Source organism: Mus musculus, chromosome 5 (genome assembly GCF_000001635.26).
Source record: "Mus musculus strain C57BL/6J chromosome 5, GRCm38.p6 C57BL/6J".
Taxonomy (NCBI): Eukaryota; Metazoa; Chordata; class Mammalia; order Rodentia; family Muridae; genus Mus; species Mus musculus.
This window is the reverse complement of record NC_000071.6, coordinates 65,604,316-65,622,778: the sequence shown is the minus strand read 5'-3', so window position 1 is coordinate 65,622,778 and position 18,463 is coordinate 65,604,316. Positions and strand designations below refer to the sequence as shown.

The window sequence follows — 18,463 nt, the reverse complement described above, 5'->3', positions numbered from 1 at the left end:
TTTTTTTATTAAAAAATAAATACTACTTGTGGTGTTTGTTTGTTTGTAATTGTGTTTGTGTGTTCTGCCAATTACACCCTGGACCTTGTATGTGCTGGGCAAGAAGCTTGAGCCTGAGCTCCTTTGTGCAGTGCTCTCAGGCCAGGCGTGCTGTGCTGTGCTGCACAGTGGGGTGGCAGCACTCAGAGGCCAGAGGATGGGTGGGTGGGCAGATGGAAGGGAAGAAATGATGTTAGGGTATTTGTAGTTCTCACTTGAATCTATTAAATAAATGTTAGTTAATGAACAATTTGAGTCAGCCCTCCTTCCCCCATGTGGGTTTCAGGAATCAGACTCAAGATGAAGACCTCTAACAAACAACCCCACCTACTGAGCCATCTTGTCTGCCCAGTTTTTCTTTCATTATATGCCGCTTTCTTACTTGTTTTCTAACATATTGCTTTTCATCTAGTAAGGTCAAACACTAGGGCACCAGGCTTACATAGGTTATTTTAAAAAGCAAAGTAAGTAAAATTGGACATTCAGAATTTTTAATGTTTATTTTATTTTATTTTATTTTGTAAAATGGGCATGGTGGCAAACACTTTTAGTCCTTGCTTTCACTAAGGAGCTCAGGCTAAATATACATAACAAGATCCTCAAGAACAAAGCACAGAGAGAAAAACAGAATATAGCTCAACTCTTGGTACATTTAAGCCACTTGTTCAGGACTCTAACTCAACAACTATGGGCAGATACATTTTCTTATACCTTGCTAAATAAGGAAGCTGTCATGCAAGTGTACAATGTAGTTTATATAATTTTTTAAATGACATTAGTAAACCAGTCCACTGCACCCTACTGCCCACCTGTTTTTCCCTAGATTAGGTCTTGTTGTATTGCCAAGGGTGATCTTGTCTCCTGATGGCGAGTGATCTTACTGCTTCAGCCTCCCAAGTGGTGGTGTATTGGTATTGGTGCGGATATTCGTGACACTATTGTACTTTATTTGTCATGCCCAGAGTATTTAGTGAGGAGAATGGAGAATCATCGGATGTTTTGTATGGTGGTGCACAGCTTTAATCCCAACACTGGGGTCAGGAAGACTGGCCTAGTCTACCTATCTAGTTCCAAGTCCACCAGGGTTCCTTCTTACTCCTACCCCCTAAAAGCTTAGATTTTTGACATAATTCAGCAAGACATCAGTATTCACAGTTGAATGAACTTGTTTATTAACTAATTGGTATCACTAGTGTCAAGGAATGTTTGTTGTTGTAGTTGTGGTGAGTTTGTCTTTTACATAGATATCCAAGTTATAAAGAATAAGTATCTGCTTTTTGACACACGGTCATTGGAGCTCAGGAGCCTCACAGAGGAGAGCCTCTGCCTCTGCCTCCCAGCACTAGGAATATAAGCACACATCACTACTTATCTCAAAATATTGTTACTTAAAATGGCAGGCACTCAGTTTTCCAATTCCTATAATTGAAATGGATTATGAAATTGTTTAATGAATAAACATTCTGTGCCTAGAACAAGCCTGGCATGGTGTGGCAGAAGGATCTGAAATCCTACAGCTGATTTTCAGGAGACTGCCTGAAAAATATAAATTTAAGGTGTCAGTGAATAAATATTGTTGATTTTATCAGCTGAAAAGTAGATTTTATAATATATTAGAGGGTGGTAATTGTACTTTGGACAATATGAAAAACTAGGAATGAAGTTTATTTAAGTGATTTCTCAGGCACAATAAACGCATGGTGCACTTAACACAGGTGGAGGCAAAATACTCATATACATAAAAATAAAATAGGTGTTGCTGGTTTGGAGGCCCATTCCTTTATTCCCAGCACATTGAAGGCACAACAGTGAGTTTGAGGCCTATCTGATCTACATAGTCAATTCCAGGACAGCCAGGGCTATAGAAAAAAACCATGTCTCAAAACGAATAAACTAATGAATTAAAAATGTGAAAAGTCAAGGATATCATGTCTCCAGAAAGTTCTTGCCAAGGCTGTGCAGTTCTCTGTATAGAAGTTGCACCATGGAGTGGAAAGCACACCTCCTGCCTTTGTCTAGTCTCAGCAGTGTGTGAGCAGAGTGCATGGCCGTGCAGCGCCGAGCTGGAGACACTGAGATGATAACACTGCTCCCTTTGCTTGGCTTTGTTCTTTTTTTTTTTAATAGGACTTCTGTAATGACAAAAGCTATATTTCAGAAGAGACAAGAGTTCTTCTGTTAACAGGAAAGGTACTGTATACGTAATTGCTTGGGGTTTTTGTTTAATGTGTGTTCTTTCTGCTTTCTGCCCCAGGGTTGTGGGGATGCATTGTGTGTTGGTATTCTCAGATCTTTTCTGCAATTAACCACTGTTCAGAATTGCCACTTAATCTTAAAGTAGTGAGAAGCTCAAATTTATTTAAAATTCATCTAGGGCAGATTTTCATAAGTAATAGAAGTAGATGAGAATGACAAACAAGCCAGGCGTTGGTGACTCATGAATTTAATCCCAGCACTCAGGAAGGTAGATTTATCTCTGTCAGTCTGGTCTACAGAGTCAGCGAGGGCTACATGGAGAGACTCAGGGAAGGAGAATAAAGAGATTAATATGAAAGGCTAAAATGATAGGAAGATTGTATTTCATAAAAGTAAGGTGATATAAAAGTATATATTCAGTAGTCTACTAAGTTAAGTGTGTCATTAATTTCTATGTTTTGGAGGTATATTTTGTTTCAATTAAGAAATAACAGATAAAAAAAGAGATAGCAGTATTGCCTTAAGTAAAGTTAATGGATTTGCTTTTGCTTTTATTAAAAGAACCATAGTTTGTTTGTTTTTTCCAGAATTATCACTTCAGATAACACTCCAACAGAACAACTTAACACATCTTAGCTCTCTAAAATTTTTCATATTCCTTTCCCTTAGGTGTGAAATAACAAGTGTGTGGTTTTTCTTTTCTTTTCTTTTCTTTTCTTTTCTTTTCTTTTCTTTTCTTTTCTCTTTCTTTTTTTTTTTTTTTTTTTTTTTTCCTCAGCCAAAGCCTACTGGAGTATTAGGTACAGTGAACAAGCCTTTATCAGCAACGGGAAGGAAGCCTTATGTTAGAAGCGCCGGCACAGAGACTGGAAGCAATATTAACGCCAATTCAGAGCTGAGTCCTTCAGCCGGAAGTCGTTCAAGGCAATTTATTTTTCTCTGAATACATCTTGTTTTCTTGCTCACTGCTTGCTTGGCTTAACATTTTAACTTATTTTCAAGGCACTGGATCATAGAATGGACTTATGTAAAAAAGTATTATAATATTCATGTGATTAGGGTTTTTTTTAATGAGACTCAAGAGTGTAGTGTATGTTTCCTGAGACAGGGTCTCACCACGTAACTTGATATTAGGCTAGGTTGGCCTCAGATTCACCTGCCTCTGCGTCTGCTTCTCAGGTGCTGGGATTCAAGGTGCACATCTCTATACCTTGCTTAAAGAGTGCTTTTTGATCCAGTGCCTTGTTATGTGTCAGGCTATGTGCTTGTGGCAGGCCTCTTGCCTCAGCCTCTAGAATACTGGAATTACAATCCTAAATGCCACAATTACATAGCACACTTCCCAAAATGCATTCTAAAACACCAGTGAGGTCTCTCAGGCAAGTGGATATATAGTAATATAACCAGTCAATAAAAATTGATTATTTCGTTTCTGAAATTAAAAGGCCTTGGTTTTGGTTATGTTTGTTTATTTGTCTGTCTTTCTAGTAGGGAACAGAGTTCAGAGGCATCAGAAACTGGAGTTAGTGAAAATGAGGAGAATCCTGTGAGAATAATTTCTGTCACACCTGTAAAGAATATTGATACTGTAAAGAATAAGGTAAATGTTATTTTATTGTTTATATCTCTGAAATTTGCACAAGACAGGGCTGGAGATATGGCTCAGCAGTTATGTACTAGCTGATATTTCAGAGGACCCAAGTTCCTTTCCTACACAGCAAAGGATAATGTTAAGGAGTCATTTCTCTCCTTCCACGTTATTGAGGCAAAGTCTCTTGTTGTTTGTACTGCTCAACTTACTCGAGGCTGGCTGGACCCAGGCTTACAGATGCTTGCCATTCAATAAACTTTTCTGGCTTATGTTCTGGGAATGGGGCTCAGTGTCAGTAGTGCTGAGTCATGTCCTCAGTCTTCCTGTGGGCACAGGGGGCTTCTAACTCGTGATCCTCCTGCCACCAGATAGCTGGGGTGACAGACATGTTGTTCGTGATGTTCAAACTGGAGCATCCAGTTCACCCATTCACTTTCCATCAGTCCGTCTGTCCGTCCATCCGTCCATCCATCCATCCATCCATCCATCCATCCATCCATCCATCGTGTGTTACCCAGTATGTATGTATGAACGACTTGCAGTTTTTATGGAAGCCAGGAGAAGAATTTGGGCACTTGGGGTTTGCATTTGTGGTTGTGAGCTGCCATGTTGGTGCTAGGAATGAACCTAGGTCCTCTTCAGAAGCATTAGTCCCCACCTCCTCATCTTCTTTCTTCCTTTTTTAAAAGATTTAATCTTGTTTTATGTGTGTGATTGTTTTGCTGCATATGCCAGTGAACCACATGTGTGACAAGTGCCCACAGTGGTCAGAGCAGGGTATCAGATCTTCTGGAACTGGCATTTCACAGGGTTATCAAGAGTAACAAGTACTCTAAGCCCTAAACTAGCTCATGGAGCCCCACTCCCATTCCTTACTAGTGTTTTTAACAGGGAAGAAAGCAGGAAAGCTAAACGATAGGAGATGCGTCAGATCTTGTTTTAGTATGTGCTCTGCCACTCGACTTGAATTGATTTAGATTACCTGCCTTCATTAACTTTCCATTAACTTGTTTAATGAGAGGTAGCTCATCTCCTACTACAAGTAGGAATGGCTTGAAATAACATATTACTAGACAAAAATCAGGACTATCTCACTGCCATAATTCTTGCAGTACAGAAAGAAATAAGTCTGCTTACTATGGGATCCCTATATAGAGTTAAGTAGGCTGGGCATAAAGAAACTGAAGCTACATACACTGCTATAGACATTGGGTCACATATACTTACAGTAGTCAGATGTAGTACATTCATGGGGCCTTGTTATTACTTGTCTTGGTGAAGGATTTTTTTTGAGACAGTCTTAATCCATAGTCACAACTGCCCAGGTCTTTACTATTTCAAGTCCTTGAGTTCATGGCCATCGTCATGCCTCAATCTCTCAAATGCTAAGGGTATAGGTACATGCCACTACATCCAACTTAGCTGTGCATATTTATAAAAAATCATTGTATTTGCTCTGTGTGTCACATAGTAACATAAAAATGAATGCTCAAAGAACTCACACCACATGGATTCAGGTGAGAGACATTGTCAGAACTGTCTCCCACATTTATCTTTCTATTTACTTGGTTTCCTTACACATGCATGTGCACCTAATTTGCATAAGTGAATGTGGCCTTATGGGTCTATCTGCCTTATAGCCAAGATTGACTTCAAACCTGAAATCTTTGTGCCCCAGCCTCCCAAGAGTTGAGGTTACACACCAGTCACCATATTGCTTGGGTTTGGGCTTAGCTCAGCCATAGAGGACCTACCCAGGTCTAGGGCTCTAAATCCCCAGTTAATAAAAACATTGACTGTGTGACTGACAGAGTTTGTTTTCCCCAGGAATCTCCCTGTTTCTTCCAGTTACTTAATGTCTAGTCCTTTTCTGAGCCACTGTGAGTTGTTGGGTGCGGTTTCTGTGGACTGCTATAGGGAAGGCCTTGGATTGCCCATCCTTGAAGAGAAACTTCAAGAAAGCCCCACCCATTCTGGAGATGTTTTTCTGGGAAAATGAAAGTTTGAAAAGATGCATATTTTTTTTCCTTGCACAGTGACCATTCTCTTCTATTTGTTGGTGTTTTTTTTTGTTGGTTGTTTATTTTTTTGCTTTGCTGTCTCAATATGTAATCTGGGCTTATCTGGTACTTGGCTTTGTAACTGATGCTGGCCTCAAATTTATAGCCATTCCCTGCCACATCCTTCCACATACTGGGGTCATAGTGTATGTCAAGTCAAACTTCTCTTTGCTTTTAATTAAATAGAATTAGAACAATTAAAATTATAATTTGTTCCTAAAGTTCCTGTGAGAAGGCCAATTTCATTTCGCCTGTTACTGCTTTTTCTGAAGCCCACGGTACCTGTTTTGATGACATGGGATCTTGTTACTTGTAGAATTATACTTGGGCTAATGCTAAATTTTAAAATGTAGTAACGGTGGGTTAAATATGGATTTCACATTTTAAAAAACTTCAGTAATGCAGCAGCTAATAAGAAAGAACAAAAGAGGTTCTTTTGTTCTAGAGGTGTATAATAAAGCTATGTTGCATTATGAAAATATCCCTTTCATGGAAATTTAGAGAATAGCCTTAGTAAACAAGTAACTAAGGAATATGATGGAAAATCGAGTAGAGTGTCTTTGAGTCTTACTGGTGTCTGTGTGTCTGCCACGTGTGGGTGTTACCTTTCATGGAGTGGAGCATTTTGTTTGTTTGTAACCTTTTGAGTCCAGTCAGTGCTGCTCACCCGACTGCTCTCATCTTGTCTGCCTGATCTTGTGCAATGAGCTCATAGGGGCAGTGAGTTCAAGAGCTGAGAGCACTTCCCCTCTTCCTTTGGTCCATAGGTGCTTTCTGCCCCTCTTCTGTGCTGTATACCCACACACAACTAAGGTGGGCTGCACGGCTAGCCTTATCCACTGGGAGCTTACTTTTTTGTGTAATATAAGCAATTAATCAGAAACCTTAGTGTTCCAACCTCTTTACAACACTGTCAAGGGGGTTGTTGTCATGACTCCACTCACAATGGTTAACCTGATGATCTGAATTCAGTCCCAGGTCGCATATGGTCAGAGAGAGGGAGCTAACCCCTGCAAGTGGTTCTCGACCTCTACGCAAGTGCACACACACAAAATAACATGTAATGACATGTTTAAAGAACTTTCTAAGAGCTAGAAAGGCAAAGAGCATTTGCTGCACAACCAAAACTTAGCCATTATCTACAGGTTTCATGTGTATCTGTAAAACCGCAGCAGAGGGAAAGACAGTAGAATCAAGAACTATCAGTTTAGTTTATTTAATTCATAATCTTTTTTACTATAACATTTGAGGGATTTATGTTTACAAATTTGTTTTTGTGCTCTTTTAGGAAATTAATTCTGATCAGTCTACCCAAGGCAACATCAGCAGTGACAGAGGAAAGAAAAGAATTGTAACAGCAGCTGGTGCAGAGAATATCCAAAAGCCAGACGAGAAAGTAGATGAGTCAGGACCGCCTGCCCCTTCCAAACCCCGGAGAGGACGTCGCCCCAAATCTGAATCTCAGGGCAATGCAACCAAAAACGATGATCTAAATAAACCTGTTAGCAAGGGAAGGAAAAGAGCTGCAGGCAGCCAGGAGAGTCTGGAGGCAGGGAATGCCAAAGCGCCCAAGCTACAAGATGGAGCCAAAAAGGCAGTTCCAGCAGAGAGACAAATTGATTTACAAAGGTAATGTGACCCCACTCATCCTCACCTTGTCAGCAGTGGGAATGGCTGGCAATAGCAGATACTCAGTGTAGGATGGACTCTGGCTCTGACGGAGCGGGCTTCCCCACATTACCCATTGTATGGGAAATAGAAAGCATCTTCATTATGTGTACTGCTATATATAGTAAATGTAAAAAATGAGTGTGATGGTGCACACGTGTAATCCCAGCCCTTGGAGGCAGAAAGGGGGTTATGAGTTTAAAACCACGCTGGGCTGTGTAGTAAGACTTTGTCTTTAAAAAGTGGGGAGGGAGGGCAAGGAGGGTAGAGATAGAGGAGAAGAATTACCCTGTTTTTAATTACTTCTGAAAGAGAATAGCATTCTGAATATTCTATGAAATGGATGGACCTTGAGGGCATTATGCAAAATTAAATAAACCAGTCTTGAAAGGACAAAAATCAGGATTTTTGTTGTTGTTGACAAAAGTCCAGATTTCTGTTGTTGATGATGATGACAAGCCTTGAATCTAGGGCAGGCCTCCTGCTCTGTCCTCATGTGTGTTGTGTGGCAGCTGGGCCTGTGATTAGCAGCCTCTAAGGATTCTTTAGGAGTGGCTCTTGGAGACTAAGGGGACAGACAGACCTTAGGGAGCATGTATAAAGTTTCAGCTAAGCATGCTGGGAAGGTGGAAATAGGTGATGATGGTCATTATACCCTGGTGTGAATAATATACAAAAAAACTTCACAGAAAAATATGAGTTGACTGTTATATTCTCTGATTCTGGAAAGCAGAATCATTTTGGATTGATATTTCAGAGATTTATAGTTTTTCTTGTTTTGTTGTTTGTTTGTTTGTTTGTTTTTTATTTTGTTGGTTGATGGCTTTTTGAGACAGTGTTTCTCTTTATAGCAGTGCTTGTCCTAGAACTCACTTTGTAGACCATGCTGACCTTGGAACTGTCTCTCCTTCCTAAGAACTGGAATTAAAGGCATGTGCTACCATGCCTGGTTGGCACTTGTAATTTTTTTTTAATGTTGTTGGTTGGTTTTTTTTCTTTGTTTGCTTTTGGGTTGTTGTTGTTTTTATTTTGTTGATGCTATTGTTGTTTGGGGTTTGTTTGTTTGTTTTGAGACACAGTCTCATTCTAGACTACGATGTCCTGGAAATCGCCTTTTAGTGAAAACTGACCTTTAACTCTGGGCAGTCTTTTTGGTTTGGTCACTCAAGTGCTAGGATTGTAGACATGAGCCACCATGCCTTATGCTGCTATGTTTATTATATACAGTCCTGAAAATAGGAGCTGAGAATGCATCTCAGTTGATAGAATGGTTTGCCTCTTGTGCACTGTGTCCTAGGCTTTGTTCCCAGCACCTTCTAACTGTGACACATAGAAATTCAAGGTCACCCGTGTCCGGTTTGAGGCCAGTCTAGGCTACGTAAATAAGACTTGAAAAACAAGAGATAAATAGAGAGACAGAGAAGGGTAGAGAGAGAAAGAAGGTAATTTCCTGTGATATTTGTAACGGGTCTGTATTCTTGAGCACACCCCTCCCCTAGAGCTGATATGTAGTCTCCCACGCATCTTCCTCAGGCCAGCGTCTCTTTTTAGCATTTCATAGTTTTCCGTTTTGAGCTCAGGTCTATGTAACCTGTTAAAATGCTAGTAGACTTCTGTGAGTGAAGCCTGATGCTGAGCTCCATGTGTGTGTTAGTGCATTCAAACTCAAAGCAGTGTGTTGTGATCCTAAAATACTGTCCTTTGAAGATTTAGTAACTGTTAAGTAAACATCAAAAATTTAACATAATCCCATTTTAAACTAGACTCTAAGCCAGCTTCATTCAGAGCATACATAGAGAAAGAAAAGCCCCCAGCTTAAGGTTTAGTGAAAAGAACCAAAGGAAAGAGGGGAAGTAAGACATAAGAGTAGATAAAAAAACAAGCAATGGTAAAACTGATTAGTTCCCTGTAATGTCGGGTGGGGCTCTCAGCATACGGGTAAAAGTACAATTCATAACAGCAAATTACAGCTATGAAGTAGTAACAAAAACAATTTTATGGGGGGTCACAAGAAAAGAGGAACTGTATTAAAGGGTTACAGCATTAGGAAAGTTGAAAGCCACTGGTATAATGTCTGATATAGTGTGTGTTTAAGTTTAATATTAGGAATAATACTAGTAATAGGGAAAGTTGTTGCAAGTGTATTAGTACAGCCCTACTGAAGGAATAAGGAAGTGTGGCCATTATTGCAAATAAATCATGCCCACCTCAGTAGGCTGCTAACAATGGTAGCTGCAGATGTTTCTTTTCTGAGTAAGTTATTTTGAAATATCTTTTACACCGTCCGTGTTCAGTGTTGTGTGATTTCTCCTTGTATTGTTTCTGACCCCCTTGATTTTACTTATTTTGTTGAACCAAGTCTCACTTTATAGAACTGGCTGCTTGGAAATCCCTTTGTAGACAAGCTAGGTTCTAATTCACAGCACTTTGCCTTTCACTGCATCTCAAATGCTAGACTTTCAGTCGTGACTAACCATATCCAACTTTTTATTTAGGGAAAAAAAATGCCCTCAAACTCATTGTGTGATCTAGAATGACTCTGAATTCTCATCTTTCAAAGCTCTGACCCTAAATACTGAGTGCATAAGCAGGTGTCACCTTACTCACCTGAAAGAGTTTTCTTTTGGTTTGTTTGTTTGTTTAGCTTATTTAATTAATATGGCTGCTTGGAATTGAACTCAGGACCTCTGGAAGAGTAGTCAGTGCTCTCAGTTGCTGCGCCTTCTCTCCAGCCCTATTGTTTTATTTAAGAGTCTCACATTAACTGGCCTGGCCTTGCACTGAAGGGTGACCATGCACTTTATTTTTAATTTATTTGTATATTATGTGCATTGGAATTTTGACAGTATGTATGTCTGTGAGAATGTCACATGCCCAGGATCTGAAGTAATAGACAGTTGTGAGCTGCCATGTGGGTTCTGGGAATTGAGCCTGGGTCCTCTGGAAAAGCAGCCAGGTCTCTTAACCATTGAGACTTTGTACTGTTTGTTTGTTTGTTTTTGTGGGGTTTTTTTTGTTTTTTTTTTTTTGTTTTTTGTTTTTCGAGACAGGGTTTCTCTGTGTAGCCCTGGCTGTCCTGGAACTCACTCTGTAGACCAGGCTGGCCTCGAACTCAGAAATCCACCTGTCTCTGCCTCCTGAGTGCTGGGATCAAAGGTGTGCGCCACCACGCCCAGCTGTTTTTGTATTTTCTATTTCTTTATTTTGTGTGCGTGTATCTATCTATATGCCATGCGTGTAGGGATGTAGGGGTGCCTACAGATGTCAGGAAAAAAGTACCTAATTGGGCTGGAGAGATGGCTCAGCGGTTAAGAGCAGTGACCGAGTAACTCAGAGGTCCTGAGTTCAATTCTCAGCAGTCACATGATGTCTCACAACCATCTGAAATGGAATCCAACGACCTCTTCTGGTGTGTCTGAAGACAACAACAGTGTACCCATATACAATAAATAAACAGATTGATTTTTTTTTTTTTTAAGTATCTAATCCCTTGGAGCTGGAGTTACAGGCATTTGTAAGCTTCTGCTGTGGCTGTAAGTTAGGTCCTCAGGAAGTACCCATAATCTATGAGCCGCCTCCTCAGCCATTCTACAGTGCATGTGTGCTTGTCTCTGTGGGGTGTGTGTTCATGTGTATTCATGCGTTTGTACGCACATGTGTGTACATAGGTCAGAGGAGGGTTTTCCAACAGCACTGTGTAAATGAGGACCAGTAAGTGTCCTGTCCTTGTTTCAATCTGCATGTAGAATAGTTTGTCCTCTGGAACATCTCTAAGACTCAGCCATGATAGCGCCGCGGTCAGGTAAAGCCACAGTGTCTTAGCAGCGGGTGTCTGTCTTGGCTGTGAGTTTAACTGCTCCAGGATGATGTTTCTTTAGTTGAATTACTTTCTATTGTGTATTGCAACTATTAGCTAAAGGCACACTGTTCACTAAGTTCTGCATTGAAAGTAATATTGTGAGTTCCAGGTCAGCCTGAGTTACATCACAAAACCCAGTCTAAAAAAAAAAAAAAACAGGAACAAAAGTCAGCAAGAGTGGCTCATACCTTTATTCCCACACCTGAGGTCCAGAGGTAGGCAAATGTCTGAGTTCAAGGCTGGCTAGTTCTCAGACTTTTTTTTTTTAATTCAGAAACAAGGTACTGATGGTGCAGCCTATAAAGGAACTTCCTGCCAACTGAGTGTGACTGCATACCCCCACATCCCACACAGTACAGAGGACCAGCTGTAATGTTGGAGGCCAAACCTGGGGTCCTCTGCTCTTACTCACCAAGCTCTTTCTGGCCATTAGAATGAATTTTAAAATGTGAAAAATAAACACAAAAGACTAGTAAATATCACTGATTCTTAATATGTTTTGCTTACACTCCAGTCCAGATTCATCCATTAAGGAAGAAATTATTCATATCAGTGGAGGTGGCTCACACACTGCTACAATGATGGATGCTTGCCTGGCATTCACAGAGATCCGGCCTTGACCCTCAGCATGAGAGTAGGCATCAGGCACCATGCCTGTAGTCCTCCAAGATGGAGACAGATCAGCAGACGTTCAACTAATGGGCAAAACGGTGGCGGACAGTCTTCATATTTAGTATTTATAGGAAAGTTGAACTTAAAGAGTGTCTCTTGGGTAATGAGTAGCAGTCTTGTTTAGGTCTGCCTAGCACATTGAGTGTAGGTCTTTGAGGAGCTCAAGGATCTGGACTGCCTTTTTTGTGTTTGTTTGTTTGTTTTGTTGTTGTTTTTTTTTCTTTTTCTCCCCCCCCCATCAAAATATACCCTTGTTTTTTGTAAATTTACTGTCTAATGTGTAGTATTTTGTCCTATAATTTCATTTTTGAAAGAATTGATTGAAAATCTGTAGTTTTTTGAGATGAACGGTGTTAGCATTTTAAACAGATTAGTCTTGACCACAGAACTTGGCTATCGAATAGAAACTTGCATATTGTTCTTTAGTTTTATGTAGCTTAATGAAGTTTTATTTCACAAACTTAGATGGTTCTAACTTTGTGTTCTTCTGTTCCCAAGGTAAAAGGAGAAAACGAAGGCCAAACAGAAGCAGAGTCCAGGTTCTGTAAAAACTTGGATTCCAATGTCCCCAAACAGAAAACGAAGCTCACTTCAAATACACACTTTCTGCCTTGAAAACTGAACGAAGCTAGCCTTCCTTTTTACACAGCCTAAGTCCTCTGGTGAAATGTACAGCAGACTCTAGAGAGGCTAAGAGCATCTCTGTTCTTCCCCTCCCCCAGACTTTTCCTGGGAAAAGTCAATAATTAAGCAAATTGCTTAACACTTGGTTCCAGGTCCTGCATATCTGGAACTTAAAGGCATAGTAACCATTTTTTCCATGCTGCAGATTTCATTTTAGAGAGGAACAGGGCGTCCATTCACTGATGCTGAGAACTGGTCCATCCTAGAGCCCAGAACCCCGTGCCACACAGGCGAGCAGGTGTCTACTGAACTGAGGCTTTACAAGCGAGAGAGCAGATGACATATTTCTTCGTTTTCCTTTTGGAAACTTATGTATTATTCTTTCTGCCTGTCTACTTTTCTGCAAAAAATGAGATGTACAGATTTCTGTTCCCTGCTATGAAAAGTAATGTGGCAATTTTATAAATGTTGCTTTCTGATTTTTATCAGAATGAGAAAATAATTAAAATTATTGATCTGCAAGTAGTAAACACTTCATATTATGATTTCTCCCATTTTAGTTTAATATAATTTGCAATAAATGTACATATTGTTTCATAAGGCATATCAGTTTAGAATGGTTTTTACTCCTGTGATTATGATGGAATAATTGGGTTTTCAGGGAGTAAAGACTGTCCAGGATTTGGTTTTATAATTGTCACCAGATTTTTATTATTAATGTAAAAAAAGGTTGGTTTTGTTTTTAGGGTTTGTTTTGTTTTTTTGGAACTATCAGTAGATGGACACTGGCAGCTTTGTGAGGGACAGAGATATGCTCTCGACGTCTGGCACCGTGCTGTTGGGAAATAGGCCTTTTATTTTTGTCTGATAATTGGGGCTCAGTTTTTATTTTTATTTTACAGACAACTGTTACAATATTGTATTCCTTGGCATTCATTGTTCAGCATAGATACTGTGTACAGTATTTCTGTGCACATAATCCTATTTAATTTTTGCATAAAATAAATGCTTTTAGATGTCTTATGTAAGTCTTATCTTTTTATCATGCTTTGCTTTCTTAGGAATTTTTATGTGAAAGGGCTAAAGTCACAGAAGGACATGACTACAGCCAACTCTCCCTTATCTATGTAAAATAGTGACTGTGCCTCAGGTGCTCGGTTTGTAGGACTATGGACATGTGCAAGAATGAGGAGACGTTTGAAATTAATTTTCTCTTATCCTCCTCAGGTGTTTTGCCTGTCTCCACTGTTTCTGCTTGGCTTGTACCCAAAATCCTAGTGGGACGAGCTGCTCTGTTTGCATTATGACTTGGTCTTGCTGGGATGTGTAAAATCACTGAAGTATCAAAACTCTCCAGAATGAAATTCTTTGATAGTATGTCAATTAGGTTCTCATAGATAAGTGAGAGTTGGCTATAAATTGATTCTGGGTGAAAGGTGGGCTTCTTTTAAGTATTTTACATGTACATGTTTAGGTGTCAGAAGATGGCTAGAGAACAGTGAATACCAATGATAGAAACAATATTTCTTGAAAGGGCGTAAAAGCCCTGCTCTTCCTGTTGCCTCCAATCTGCTGACAGAGCATCTATGCATACCGTCAGTCAGGTCCCTCATTCAGTCAGTGCTATATTCTATTTACAAGTTTGACTTAGGGCCACCAGTTTGTCACTACCAAAACTTCTTTGCTGGAACCCAGTGAACTCTATGTTGAGCAGTTAGTCACACAGTGTAAGGAAGAAGGTTCCTAAATGTTAAGGGCACTGGTCAGAATACAGCAGAAGCGTTCACATCTGTTACAGCTCTTTGGAGTTTTGCATTGAAACAGTTACTGTCAGGGTCTGTTCCTCATGAGTGCCTGGTCTCTGGCACCAAGAGTAAACTGGTTGGGGATTAAGCAAATTGAGAGGGACTTGTTTACTGGAAATGTGTCAGGTTTTCTTTGAAAAAGAAAATGTTAAAATCTCTTAGGAATTTGGTATTTACATCTCAGAGAAATACAACACAAAAGTGCAGACTTAAAATTGAGAATTAATGTTAACCCTTTGTGTCTAGTTTGAAGCTTCTTGTATTTGTCTAAAACTACAAGCCAGAATTTTGTATCTCCTTTGATAAAAAGTGTGTATACTGTAAAGTAGTTTTGCATATTCTTGTGCTGCACATGGGCTGGATTTTTAGAATTTTTTTAAAGACTTTAAGCCGAACCTTGTAATTTGTGTAAATGACAAGTGTAAAATCCTTCCATAAAATGCTTAAAATATGCACTGTTTCAAATAAAACCAAGAAATGCAGCATTATGTAGAAGTGTGGAAACGTGAATATTCATGTGCCCATGTGAAGGGCTGATGAAGGGACCATCGTGCACTTTCCATTTTTCAAGCCTCTGATGTAGCTCACAGTGACAGTACAGGGGGATCAATTCTGATGGATCTTTGCCAAAGTTTCTTAAAGATGATCATTGTTTCCTACTATTCTCTGTGTCACAAATGGTGGACATTATATACTAGGTTTTTTGTTTTTGTTTTTTTTGAGACAGGGTTTCCCTGCCTCCCGAGTGCTGAGATTAAAGGTGTGCACCACCACCGCCTGACCATTATATACTAGTTTAATAACTTTAATCGGAGTGAACCGATGTCTAAGATTCGGATAGAATAAGAGGTTAAGAGAGGCCATCAGCCTATCTATGTCTGATGCCTCCCATAGTTGGCCTCTTGATAGTCTATAACGTGGCTAAAAAAGACTAAAGGCAAAGAATATTGGGGAGGGGGGCTTATTTGTACTGTTTTTTTTTTTTTCATTAGTCTCCAGACTGCACTATATATTAGCCCTTTGTTTTAATAAAAACTCTATGATCAGCGTTCCCAGAATGAAGTATAAGGCAGAACAGGTCTCAGTCTTATGTGGTCACTGCACTCTTTCATATGGGCCTAGAACATTTACAAAGGTAGGATATCTCAAAGGTAGGTTGAGCATAGGCCTCAACCAATGTCCATAGTGAGGGACCAGTGTATTGATCAGACTTCTCTGTCTACATTCCAACAAGTCTCTTACCAGCTCTGACAACTGAACTTGCTGAGGTAATGTAGCCCTCAGGCTGCCAAGCCTTCTGTCACTCATTCTCTGACACTGTTCCTTTCCTGGTTGTTGTTTTATTAAGATTTGCTTGAATTTATGCCTGTTTTGATTGCATGTGTACCACATGTATGCCTAGTGCCCTTGGAGGTTAGAAAAGAGTGTTGAATACCCTGGAAGTATAGTTGTAAGCCCCCATGTGGGGGCCAGGAATTGACCCCTGGTCCTCTGCAAAAAATAAGTGCTCTTAATCTTTAAACTCTCCAACACCCCCAGCCCATGTAGTTAAAGAGTTATTTAATGCAGGGTCTTATGCATAAGATGTCCTTGAAGGCACTGTGTAGTTAAGGGTGAACTTGAAGACCTAGTCCTCCTGCCTCTACCCCTAAAGAGTTGGAACTGCTAGCCCCACAAGCCTTTACCTTATACTTACACTGGAAAAAGCCAGAGCTTCGAGATTAACAACCAACCTATGTGTACACAGGCACACACTCATGAGAATAACAACCTATGTGCACACAGGAGCACACTCTGTGTGAGAATAAACACCTGTTTGCTTGTCTTCTGTCTGGCTGCAAATTCTAGCACAGGCAGAATGTCTAATTTCTCAGGTTGCTGGCCCAAGGTGATGATCAGGATTTCAGGTGGGGGTACTCTTCCCTTATCAACACTTGTTGCCTTTCTCCCCTTGGAACCCTTTTGCTCCTGACATTACCTAGCAAAGACTTTATTATACCAAACAAAGTCATTCTCTGTAAACAGCACTGTATTTATTCCTTGTTTGAAAGTGGTCTATGCAGGAAGTTAAAGGCCACTCAGTTCTCTCCTATTACAAAAAGGGGAGAAAGGTAGCTAGCTGAGAGCTGATAGGAATGTAAAGTCTTTTACAGCATCATAAGAATATATAGCTTACTCTCAATTTCTTTAAAAGCTATTTTGTCTTAATATGATTGCTGTATGGAAGATAAGCAGTAGAAGCTAAATAATACAGATGGGCATGAGTGTGTGAGATCCTATATTAAGTGCAAGAATCACACTTAATATAGGATCTCATGATGATGATAAACCAGCCATATACTACGAGCGACCTCAGATCCTCCTGCCCCCACACCCCAATACCTGGGATTATGGGTATATGCAGCAACTTGAGAGCTTGTCATGATGATGGATACCGTGGCTCCTGAGGGCCATGTTTTCGGTAATGAATAATGAAACCTTTCTAAAATTGATTTGTGGTCGATGTGGAAATCTTTGCATTAAATCATGGAATTATACACTTAAAACTGTTCTCCAATTTTATTGAGGTATAATTAGCATTTTTGATGTTCTGAAATGCTATAAATAAATGGACTGTATAGTACACTAGATCTTTCAGGATATCTTAGAAGCACATATACACAGATAACATTCTTGGCAGCTCTGGGTGTTGAGTCCTGGCTGTCACAGGTCAGGCATACACTGCCCGAGCTACAACCCTAGCTTTCTTGCAGCAGATGTCAGCACACAAACCACATTTCTTCTTTAGAGACATAGTGGGGACCACCATGCTTATGCTCTGGTTGCATACACTATTTAAAAGCACTATTGTGTGACCAATTCCCAGCTTCCCTTTTGACAAAAGGGAAAAGATAGTTTACATTATAACTATATATTATTGGTTCCTTAACACTTCAAATATGATTGTTTTTTAACATTTTCCTATAATTGTTACCTTTTTTGTCTCTATCAGTCCCACTCCAGTTCATGCTACTGTGGTACATGGTAGATCTCGCAAGAATCTCTCTTGCTCACTCATAGGAGTACTCTCTGGTCCAGCCCACACTGCAGGGCTGCACTTGGCTGCTCAACAGCGGCTGTCATAGACCTCCCCTCATTTTTCCCTGTTCTAACTCGTCTTTCCTTCACATAGTCTCTCCATTTAGGTTCTTCCATATCATTTGTGTTCTGAAAATCCAAATGGGAGACCAAATTTGAGAACTTGAACATCTAAATATTCTACACTGGCACATCAGCTAGGTATGGAAGTCAGAGTTAGAAATGCTTTGTAAACAAGACAGTCATTCTGATGCTGTTATTGAATCCCAGACTTCTGGACAAAAGGTAAAAACTGCTTAAAGACAAGAAGGTGCCCTGCATTCAAAACTTGGAAGTTTCCATTGTCAAGAAATGGTGTTTTATTTTCAGATTTCCCCCCAAAACACAAGTTTTTGTGTTTTGTGAAACAAAATGCTTCTGAGCATTGTGCTGGTAAAATGGCCCTTTGCTTAATACAGAATCTCACTGTAGGAGTTGTGTGGCCCAGGATGCCCTTTCCAGTGTTCAGTACATGTGTACTCTTCACAGTGGGCAGAACTTCGGGCAGTACACATGGTATTACAGTTTGTTTGTAAGAAGAAGTGGCCAGATGTACGATTATTCACTGACTCATGGGCTGTAGCCAATGGATTGGCTGGATGGTCAGGGACTTGGAAAGATCACAATTGGAAAATTGGTGAGAAAGACATCTGGGGAAGAAGTATGTGGATAGATCTCTCCAAATGGGCAAAGGATGTGAAGATATTTGTGTCCCATGTAAATGCTCACCAAAAGGTGACTTCAGCCGAGGAGGAGTTCAATAATCAAGTGGATAAGATGACCCGTTCTGTGGACAGTCAGCCTCTCTCCCCAGCCATCCCTGTCATTGCTC

General features: G+C 40.1%; 1 protein-coding gene across 5 annotated transcripts in view; it reads left to right on the top strand.

Moving 5' to 3' along the window:
* The window catches only part of Pds5a (PDS5 cohesin associated factor A), a 92,518-nt gene extending 75,458 nt beyond the window's left edge, over positions 1-17,060 (top strand). For 2 of the 5 annotated variants that reach the window (XM_006504115.4, XM_030254809.1), the window contains 5 exons: positions 2,167-2,229; positions 3,014-3,159; positions 3,724-3,835; positions 7,175-7,515; positions 12,584-13,732. In XM_006504115.4, the coding sequence (XP_006504178.1) occupies positions 2,167-2,229; positions 3,014-3,159; positions 3,724-3,835; positions 7,175-7,515; positions 12,584-12,587 (666 nt within the window). In that variant the 3' untranslated portion in view covers positions 12,588-13,732. Of the gene's footprint in view, positions 1-2,166; positions 2,230-3,013; positions 3,160-3,723; positions 3,836-7,174; positions 7,516-12,583 lie in introns of all 5 variants that reach the window. The other 3 variants (XR_001784747.2, XR_001784748.2, NM_001081321.3) reach the window with 3 other exon arrangements.
* The last annotated feature ends 1,403 nt before the right edge of the window (positions 17,061-18,463 follow it).